The 11,023-nt window shown below is 41.5% G+C and overlaps 1 protein-coding gene across 6 annotated transcripts in view; it reads right to left on the bottom strand.

Moving 5' to 3' along the window:
- Nucleotides 1-2,298: 2,298 nt before the first annotated feature.
- The window catches only part of trim33 (tripartite motif containing 33), a 150,308-nt gene continuing 141,583 nt past the window's right edge, over nt 2,299-11,023 (bottom strand). For 4 of the 6 annotated variants that reach the window (XM_061985612.2, XM_061985613.2, XM_061985615.2 and 1 more), the window contains 2 exons: nt 5,949-5,999; nt 2,299-2,946 (listed from right to left, as the gene is read on the bottom strand). In XM_061985612.2, the coding sequence (XP_061841596.2) occupies nt 2,725-2,946; nt 5,949-5,999 (273 nt within the window). In that variant the 3' untranslated portion in view covers nt 2,299-2,724. The remainder of the gene's footprint in view (nt 2,947-5,948; nt 6,000-11,023) is intronic. The other 2 variants (XM_061985614.2, XM_061985617.2) reach the window with 1 other exon arrangement.

Genomic DNA, 11,023 nt, shown 5'->3' with positions numbered 1-11,023 from the left:
TGGTTTAACTCTTATCTCACTGACAGGATGCAGTGCGTCTCCCATAACAATGTGACCTCGGACTATGTTAAGGTAACGTGCGGAGTCCCCCAGGGTTCGGTTCTTGGCCCTGCACTCTTCAGTATTTACATGCTGCCGCTAGGCGACATCATACGCAAATACGGTGTTAGCTTTCACTGTTATGCTGATGACACCCAACTCTACATGCCCCTAAAGATGACCAACATGCCGGATTGTAGTTAGCTGGAGGCATGTCTGAATGAAATTAAACAATGGATGTCCGCTAACTTTTTGCAACTCAACGCCAAGAAAACGGAAATGCTGATTATCGGTCCTGCTAAACACCGACATTTATATTTAATAATACCACCTTAACATTTGACAACCAAACAATTACACAAAGCGACTCGGCAAATAATCTGGGTATTATCTTCCACCCAACTCTCTCGTTTGAGTCACACATTAAGAGTGTTACTAAAACGGCCTTCTTTCATCTCCGTAATATCGCAAAGATTCGTTCCATTTTGTCCACTAGCGACGCTGAGATCATTATTCATGCGTTCGTTACGTCTCGTCTCGACTACTGTAACGTATTATTTTCAGGTCTCCCTATGTCTAGCATTAAAGGATTACAGTTGGTACAAAATGCGGCTGCTAGACTTTTGACAAGAACAAGAAAGTTTGATCATATTACGCCTATACTGGCTCACCTGCACTGGCTTCCTGTGCACTTAAGATGCGACTTTAAGGTTTTACTACTTACGTATAAAATACTACACGGTCTAGCTCCATCCTATCTTGCCAATTGTATTGTACCACATGTCCCGGCAAGAAATCTGCGTTCAAAGAACTCCGGCTTATTAGTGATTCCCAGAGCCCAAAAAAAGTCTGCGGGCTATAGAGCATTTTCTATTGAGGCTCCAGTACTATGGAATGCCCTCCTGGTAACAGTTAGAGATGCTACCTCAGTAGAAGCATTTAAGTCCCATCTTAAAACTCATTTGTATACTCCAGCCTTTAAATATCCCCCCTTTTTTAGACCAGTTGATCTGCCGTGTCTTTTTTCTCCTCTGCTCCCCCTTATCCCTTGTGGAGGGGGTGACACACAGGTCCGGTGGCCATGAATGGGGTGCTGGCTGTCCGGGGTTGGGACCTGGGGTGGACCGCTCGCCTGTGCATCGGTTGGGAACATCTCTGTGCTGCTGACCCGTCTCCGCTCAGGATGGTTTCCCGCTGACCCCACTGTGGACTGGACTCTTACAGTTGTGTTGGATCCACTACGGACTGGACTCTCACAATATTATGTCAGATCCACTCGACATCCATTGCATTCGGTCTCCCCTAGAGGGGGGGTCCTCTCCAAAGTTTCTCATAGTCATTCACATCGACGTCCCACTGGGGTGAGTTTTTCCCTTGCCCTTATGTGGGCTCTGTACCGAGGATGTCGTTGTGGCTTGTGCAGCCCTTTGAGACACTTGTGATTTAGGGCTATATAAATAAACATTGATTGATTGATTACATGATACTTTTACTATGGTCACGTTAAAATCACTTCCGGGTTCCATAAAAGACTTTAGCACGTTATTAGATGACTATGTTGTTCGTTACATTATACACTTTTGCCTTTTAAGACACACTTTTACTATGATCACCCGTTAAAATAACTTCCTGGTTCCATAAAAGACTTTAGCACGTTATTAGGGGACTATCTTGTTCGTTACATGATACACTTTTACTATGGTCACGTGTTGAAATCACTTCCGGGTTCTATAAAAGACTTTAGCACATGTTTAGATGACTATCTTGTTAATTACATTATAAACTTTTGCCTTTTACTTTTACTTATATTAATGGCTTACCTTTGTTAGCCACTCCTGTTGACATTGGCAACGTCAAGTGATGGCTATAACTTAGTTTAGCTCGACACTTTTATGACTTACTGGAACTCTTCAATAGGATAATGCCAATGAATTGCATTTCATTTCAGACTATGGTGCTGTATTGTTTCTTCTCAAGTCATATGTAGAGGGGCCATTAAAGATGAAAACAATCAGTAGCCCAGCGAATACAAGAAAGCAAAATAAAATAAAACAATATCTGGCAGTTATATACAGGAACCAGATAAAAATGTAACTTGTAAAACATTTGAATGTTCTAACAGTAGTAGTTTACAGTGGAAGAGACCAAGGAGACTTCAAAGGAGGCCCAGCAGCTTGAAAACAATCAAGAAAAGCATCTTAGACAATAATACCAGTCAATTGGCTGGACATAGCACACATTGAGTTATATATGACTCTCCACGACATATATTTTCTTTTAATATATTTTAAAACAGCATTTTTTTGAGGATGCACCCAATGAGGAACACTGCAGGAATATTTTCATCTCTTATGCACACGGTGTTTGTTTCATCAGGTTACACACTCCACAGGATCCCCCTGGTCCTAAAAACTAAACACTGTACCTTACACGCTGGGTCATGACGCCAATGCTGTCATGTACAGATGAAAAGAAGGAAGTCCTTGTCGCTGTAAAATAATCCACTTCAAATCTTCCAACGAGCCAAGTTGTGAAAGATTTATGAAACTGCTGAGTCTTTTTTATTAGTAGTATTTTTTACAAATGCCAGTAAACCACTCCAGGCTGTTTGTCCTTTTTGTCACAAAAGGGGGGGATGTGAGGAAGACAGTTTTCTTTTCCCCCACCCCCTCGCCTCGTCCGTCCTCACTTGATGTGGACCACCTTCTCGTCCGTTTTCAACCGTTTGCGTCGCGGCTGGATAAACTCGTCCTCGGAGTCCTCAGTTTCGTCCGCCTGCCTCTCCTGCGTCTCGGGGACGTCGTCGTCAGCCGTGACGGGGAAGTTCTGTCCGGGGAAGATCTCCTGCAGCTTCTCCTCAAAGTACAGGCCCACCGCCTTGCCCGAGATGGCCATCTCTGATCCCTCCTGGAAGGAGGGCGGGGTGAAGGATGGGTTGAAGAGACACATGAGATGTGGTTAGTGAGGATCAGTGCCCACAGGAGCTTGCTGCACAGAGCACACCGACACACCTGTCACCACCTGTGACCACGCCCCCTCCTCACTGTGGCTCCATGAACAGATTGTTGTCATTCAGCTGCTGTCTTTACATGCACCCAGCTAACATACAGTGCATCTAAAAGTAGTCACACCTTTTGTTATGCTATAGTCTTATTCCAAAATGGAATACATTCATTTTTGTCCTCAAAATTCTACACAAAATACCCCATAAGGACAATGTGTAAACGTTTATTTTAGAGATTTTTGCATATGTATTTGAATTTAAAAAAAAGTATTCCTAGTGCTTTTCACATTTTGTTATCTTACAGCCTTATTCCAAAATTGAATACATTAATTTGTGTCCTCAAAATTCTACACAAAACACCCCATAATGACAATGTGTAAGGTTTTTTTTAAAGATATTTTTGCAAATATATTAAAATAAAAAACAACAACTAAGTATTCACAGGGCTTTTCACATTTTATGTTACAGCCTTATTACAAAAAGGAATACATTAATTTTTGTCCTCAAAATTCTACACACAACACCCCATACTGACAAAGCGAAAATGTTTGTTTATTTTAGAGATTTTTGGAAATGTATTACAATTATAAAAACTAAGTATTCACAACGCTTCTTCTAAAATTGAATAAATTATTTTTTGCCCTCAAAATTCTACACACAATAACCCAGCATAATGACGACGTGAAAACATTTACTTTAGAGATTTTTGCTAACGTATTAAAATTAAAAAAACTAAGTATTCAAAGCACTTTCCACATTTTGTTATGCTACAGCACTTTTTCAAAACGGAAATAATTCATTTTTTTCCTCAAAATTCAACAAGACTCCAAGGAGCGTGTTGTGGTCTGTGAGTTAGACTCCACTGAGGTGAAACGAGGCAACCGGCTGCAGCAGTGCTGGAAAACCTTCTTCATGTCGGCTGGGTAGATGGTGGGCGTGGTCATGGAGCTCTGTGCACATAGCCAATGGCCTCTGGCGTAGGCGGCCAACAAGCTTCACGAGGCTTGCAGGCGAGCCACTGTTGCTTTACTGCTTGATGTGATAAGCCACGCCCACCACCGCCCCAACCAAAATAGTGAACAGTGGGATTAATTGTGCACTCCCATTAGGCAGTTATTACCACTGAAGGCATGTTGCTCGTAAGTGAGCATGGGTCGTATAATTAATGCAACTGTGCTTTACGCCAGCCACTTATTAACATAAACCGGTGACCTTGTTGAAATAAACAGTAGCTGGACAGCCACTGAGTTAGTGTGGTGAGGACGACTACTAGCATGGTGGTAAGTTTATTTTGGTCTGTCGCTTCACCCAAACACACCTTAAGAGTCATTTAATTTATGAACTTGCTCCTCTCATCAGTTATTAATGATGAGTCAAAAAAACGGAATGACTCAAAATAATCCAACTAAAAGCACGATGTAACAGTATGAACATTTTGGTAATTTTAGCGCTATCGTTGAATGTGCTCAAAAAGTACACTGAAATATTTTGACCAAGTACTTTTTTTTTTTACCACTAAACGGTTAGAAAAGCTACGATTTTGAATGTTTTGTGTTTTCTTATGCTTTAGTTTTTTATCTGTTTTAATGGCTGAGTTGTGATTGTTTTAAATATTGCTATGTACTGTAGCACTTTAAGATTTGACAAGTGTGAAACAAACAACATTTATTACTATTATTTATTATTTCTGGCAGGCGTTGTAGTGTCCTACTCTGTCCAGCGGTCCTTGAACGCAGCGTAAAAACACCTGCCTCTCGTGTTCCTCGGAGTATAGAAAGCTCGTAGGTTCTACGTGCACAATTAAATATCTTGTTTGTTCAGACAGTAGGTGTGAATATTTGGGCACCTAACGATTCGGTCCAATTACTGGGCTGACGATTCCATTCAGAATCGATTCAAAACGATTATTTGGTGTAGTAATTATAATGAAACGTTTTCAAAACAGGTTAAAGGTTAGAAAAGCTCTTTCTGGTTGTATGGAGATGGCCTGAAACCGTCTTTTTAAAAATGTATTCTATAAAATGGATTTGTTCTTTTAAATTGATTTTTTTAAATTATGAGTCATTTTGGATTAATAAGAATCGCGATTCGGACGTGAATCGATTGTTTTTTGTGCTCCCGTATTAGACAGTAGTGTGTTTATGCAAGTTTAGATTGGGGTATGTCCTTTCTTAATGGGGAAAGACGTTAATGACTCTTGTTTTCATGTAAGCATCTAAGCTAGCCAGCCGGCGCCAGTGCAGTTAACCACAATTTGTCCATCATTTGGATTTAAAACGGTAACACGGACCATCTGGAGTTGTCATTATCGTTACATCACTACTCCACCATGTGTCAACATCAGTGTATTCATTCCACGTGCCAGTTATTAATGATAACAAGCAGCTTTCACATCCAAAGATAAAGAGAATACACTCCAAATAATCCACACGCTAAAAGTTTCTCATGCGCGAGCAAGCTCATGCACAGGCTTTGCCACAAAATCAACGATATCCTTCCATCCGCCAGCTATTGTCGATAACCTGCCACCTGGCATAAATAGTTGACTGATTCAAAATGTACTAAAATGGAGATGTTTCTTTCCCATTATCGATGGTAACTAAAGATATTGATGACTATAATGAGGGGATCGCTCCTTCCGCCAGTTATTGTTGATAACTGGCCACCTGGCATAAATAGAGGACTGATTCAAAATGTACTAAAACGGAGCTCATTCCTTCCCATTATCGATGGTAACTAACAATAATGATGGCATAATGAGGAGATTGCTCCTTCCGCCAGTTATTAATGTAGCTAGGTATGACGGAAGTACTCCTAGTATTGCAGTGAATCTTTCTGTTCTGGACCAAATCAAAACAAAGTTTCCTAGAGCCTCAGCGAGAGGGAGGGAGGACATTTGTCTTACCTGTGTATTAATGGGTTTGTCGTCATCGTAAACCCGGATTATTCGAGACATCTAAAAAGGGGCAATAGTGTTACAACACAGACAAGTCAAGTAGCAGGGGGACAAATGGTGACTTCCTTTCAAACATGCTTTTTGGTGTTAATAAAACAGGAGCAGAAAGGCTGTTGGAAATTTGGAGTTCAACCGAAGCTTCGGGGGAAAATACGCCTCAAAACCTCGTCTTTCTTCGGCTTCTTTGTGTTTTAAAGAATGTTAGCGACATCATCTTAAAAACTGTCAATTCACCTCTCTGGGCTGGCTACGGCTGGGCGATAAAACGGTATCAATATACATCGCGTTAGACACGTAATCGGTATCAATAAAAACTGTGTTCGATAAAACATTCACATTTTTTTCCTATCCCTTCTTTGTCTGAAGGAAGCTGACGTATGGAAGCAAGGTTGATTGCATGAACAAAACACCCGCTCTCTGTTAACCCAGCAACGCAGGAAGTGATCAGTGGGAGTGACACGCTAACAGCCAATCCGGGAGCGGTGTCAACTATCAAGTTAGGTTGTCTGGCGGTGGAGTCTTTGCACAGAGTGAGAAGAGAAAGTTGTGAATAAAAGAGGGAAAGTCTGTAAATGATACAAATGAGGTATGTAAATAAACATTTATAAAATATTTATGTGTAAATAACTCATTTCACAATGTATGTATCTGTGCTTCTGATATATGGAACCATATCTCCCACTATAATTTAGTGGGTGTGGCTTATATCCCGGTAAGCTCGATAGTCGAGAAAATTCGGTAAATGCAGATCGTCAACATTGAAATGTGTGGATTAATTAAAATAATATTGCAAAAAGTATTTGGCCACCTGCCTTGACTCACATATGAAGTTGAAGTGCCATCCCATTCCTTCAATATGATGTAGGTCCACATTTTGCAGCTATTACAGCTTCAACTCTTCTGGGAAGGCTGTCCACAAGGTTGCGGAGTGTGTTTATAAGAATTTTCCACCATTCTTCCAAAAGTGCATTGGTGAGATCACACACTGATGTTGGTCGAGAAGGCCTGGCTCTTAGTCTCCGTTCTAATTCATCCCAAAGGTGTTCTATTGGGTTCAGGTCAGGACTCTGTGCAGGCCAGTCAAGTTCATCCACACCAGACTGTCATCCATGTCTTTATGGACCTTGCTTTGTGCACAGTCATGTTGGAAGAGGAAGGGGCCCGCTCTAAACTGTTCCCACAAGGTTGGGAGCATGGAATTGTCCAAAATGGTTTGGTATCCTGGAGCATTCAAAGTTCATTTCACTGGAACTAAGGGGCCAAGCCCAACTCCTAAACAACAACCCCACACCATAACTCCTCCTCCACCAAATTTCAAACTCGGCACAATGCAGTCTGAAATGTACTGTTCTCCTGGCAACCTCCAAACCCAGACTCGTCCATCAGATTGCTATTACATGAAGTTCTCTGCGTACTGTACGTGGGCTAATTGGAAGGTCACATGAAGTTTGGAGCTCTGTGGCAACTGACTTTGCGGAAAGTCTTTGCACTATGCGCTTTAGCATCCGCTGACCTCTCTGTCAGTTTATGTGGCCTACCACTTCGTGGCTGAGTTGGTGTTGTTCCCAAACTCTTCGATTTTCTTATAATAAAGCCGAAAGTTGACTTAGGAATATTTAGGAGCGAGGCAATTTCGTGACTGGATTTGTTGCACAGGTGGCATCCTATGACAGTTCAACGCTGGAAATCCCTGAGCGCGGCCCATTCTATCACAAATGTTTGTAGAAACAGTCTCCATGCCTAAGTGCTTGATTTTATACACCTGTGGCCGGGCCAAGTGATTAGGACACCTGATTCTGATAATTTAGATGGGTGGCCAAATACTTTTGGCAATATAGTGTATCTGCGGCTTATAGTCCAGTGCGGCTAATATATGGAAACATATCCATCCACCCATCCATTTTCTACCGCTTGTCACCCTTGCTGGAGCCTGAGTGTGGCTTATTTCTCTGTGAGCTCGATAATTGGGAAAATCGGTAAATGCAGATCGTCACATTATAATAAATAAATAAAAACACTCACGGCACCAACACGCCACCGCTCTCACGTGTGCTCTATTGCGTCGGCTTTGTGGAAACTGTTTGCGGAATTCAAGTTCCATGCCATCCGGGTTTATTTGTATTATTTCCATTAGTTACACTCTTTAAATTATTATACGGGTAATATAATAGAAATCAAAGCTTTTTACGATCAATCTTTGCAGCCAAATAAGGTTGTCACATACAGTAATAGTCCATTTTTCCAAAGTGTCAGTGAACGCACCACACTGCTACAGTAAAGGAAACGAAGACAATAGAGGCTGTCTTAAAAGTAGTTTTGTAGAGAGTAAGGCTGTCTCCCACACGGGCAGATGTACAAAAAGTGATGTGAGCTCACTACCTTCTTGTAAATGATACAATTAAGCTATGTAAATAAACATTTATAAAATATTTCTGTGTAAATAACTCATTCCACAATGTATATATCTGCGGCTCATAGTCCAGTGCGACTAATATATGGAAACATATTTTTTACAAAAATTTAGTGGGTGTGACTTATATTCCGGTGAGCTCGATAGTCCAAAGAATGATGGTCGGTAAGTGCAGATCGGCACTTACCGACATTGAAATGTGTGGAATAATTTGAATAAATAAATAAAAAAACTCACTCACTCCCTACATTCTTGCCAGGACTCCCTTGAAAAATAGTTTTTTTTTAATCTCAATGGGATTTTTTCCTGGTTAAATAAAGGGTTAAAAAAATGGTACCGTTAGTCCAATTACCTTTATTTTGACTTCTCAGAAAAAGGCAGGGTTGTTGTGCCTTGGGGGGCGCTGGAGAGCTTTAATTAAAAAAAAACTTTCTAAATTAAGCGATGCTTGGCGGTCATTGCCTTCAGTGTGAGAAGGAAGATGAGGTTTGCAAAAGTATGCCAAAACTTTACACTCTTTGAAGCTCACTGGTGTGAATAATTGATTCCTTAAAGTTCATTTATAGGAAGGCTGGGGAATTAAAACATCTCATTTGGTGTCCCTGGTCTGTGGAACGCAACTGCTGGAAGCCACTCGCCAATGAGAAATTTGTGTGGGGAAAAGAGAATAAGCATAACCTGACCCACTCTCGTTATTATCAATCTCAATCAATCAATCTTTATTTATATAGCCCTAAATCACAAGTGTCTCAAAGGGCTGCACAAGCCACAACGACATCCTCGGTACAAAGCCCACATAAGGGCAAGGAAAAACTCACCCCAGGAATGTGATAGGTACCTCCCCCAGGGAGGTGTCCTGACCAGATGCCCAAACCACCTCATCTGACTCCTCTCGACTCCTCTCGAATGACAGAGCTTCTCACCCTAAGGAAAAGCTCCGCCACCAGATGGAGGAAACTCATTTCAGTCGCTTGTACCCGTGGTCTTGTCCTTTCGGTCATAACCCAAATATCATGACCATAGGTGAGGATGGGAACGTAGATCGACCCGTAAATCGAGAGTTTTGCCTTCCGGCTCAGCTCCTTCTTTACCACAACGGATCGATACAGCGTCCGCATTACTGAAGACGCCGCACCGATCCCCCTGTCGATCTCACGATCCACTCTTCCCTCACTCGTGAACAAGACCCCGAGGTACTTGAACTCCTCCATTTGGGTCAAGATCTCTTCCCCAACCTGGAGATGGCACTCCACCCTTTTCCGGGCAAGAACCATGGACTCTGACTTGGAGGTGCTGATTCTCATCCCAGTCGCTTCACACTCGGCTGCGAACCGATCCAGTGAGAGCTGAAGATCCTGGCCAGTTGAAGCCATCAGGACCACATCATCTGCAAAAAGCAGAGACCTAATACTGCAGCCGCCAAGCCGGATCCCCTCTACACCCTGACTGCACTTAGAAGTTCTGTTCATAAAAGTTATGAACAGAATCGGTGACAAAGGGCAGCCTTGGCAGAGTCCTACCATCATTGGACACGGGTCCGACTTACTGCCGGCAATGCGGACCAAGCTCTGACACGATCATACAGGGAGCGGACCGCCACAATCGGACAGTCCGATACCCCGTACTCTCTGAGCACTACCCACAGGACTTCCCTTGGTCGGATGCCTTCTCCAAGTCCACAAAGCAAAAGGAGACTGATTGGGCAAACTCCTATGAACCCTCAAGGACTCTGCCGAGACTATAGAGCTCAAATATACACAACCAAAACAAATAAAATGGCTAAACAAAGTTATTGTGACCAAAATTATACACACAATGAAATAGTTTTTTTTCTTTTTCTAATTAACTAAGTCAATGGACATACAAAGTACTTTCTTGGCAGAGGAAACATGAAATATTGTTCTGGCTTCATAAGAGCCATATTATTTTTATTTGTGTGTTCAAATATGTTTATCTTCTTCTATTTTAATTTGTAAATGTTTTTTTAAACTTCTGGTTTTTGTGTCACTTCCTGCTGAACATAAAATATATCCTGTCTGTCTATATAGTCTGTTTCAACTTGACATTGGGGAGTTTATATCGATCACTTCGTGTCAAAACAGCATGTTTATAATGTAATACTGTATCGTAGTTGTTTAGAAAGTAATGTGTTTACACAAGTGTAAATTGGGTTATGATTTTTCTTTACGGGGAAAAGACGCTAATGTCCCTTGTTTTCATGTTAACATTTAAGCTAGCTAGCAAGCTAAAGCCAGTCGGTCCACAGTTTTATCAACGTGTGGTTACAAATCACGTCTTTTTTAATCATTTTATTTGAATACTCGCAAGTGCTCTTCTTGCAGCCCCTAACAAGAATAGATGCACAGGCTGGCAAAGGTACACTGTTCATTTTCACATATTGTTCGATGAATTGACTTATGAAATATTGGCCCTGGTCTAGTGACGGGTTTAAAAAATGCAAACAATTTTGAGGATATAGGGCATTGTAGAACAATGAATGTGTCAATTCATTTGAATGGGAATTTCCTGGAATTTCCGGGAAACCAGGAATTAATGAAAGTATTGATATTAGCACAATTGTCCTAGATGATATGAATGGATTGGTGTTGGAAGT

Source organism: Nerophis lumbriciformis, linkage group LG23 (genome assembly GCF_033978685.3).
Source record: "Nerophis lumbriciformis linkage group LG23, RoL_Nlum_v2.1, whole genome shotgun sequence".
NCBI lineage: Eukaryota > Metazoa > Chordata > Actinopteri > Syngnathiformes > Syngnathidae > Nerophis > Nerophis lumbriciformis.
This window is presented reverse-complemented; position numbering and strand designations above follow the sequence as displayed.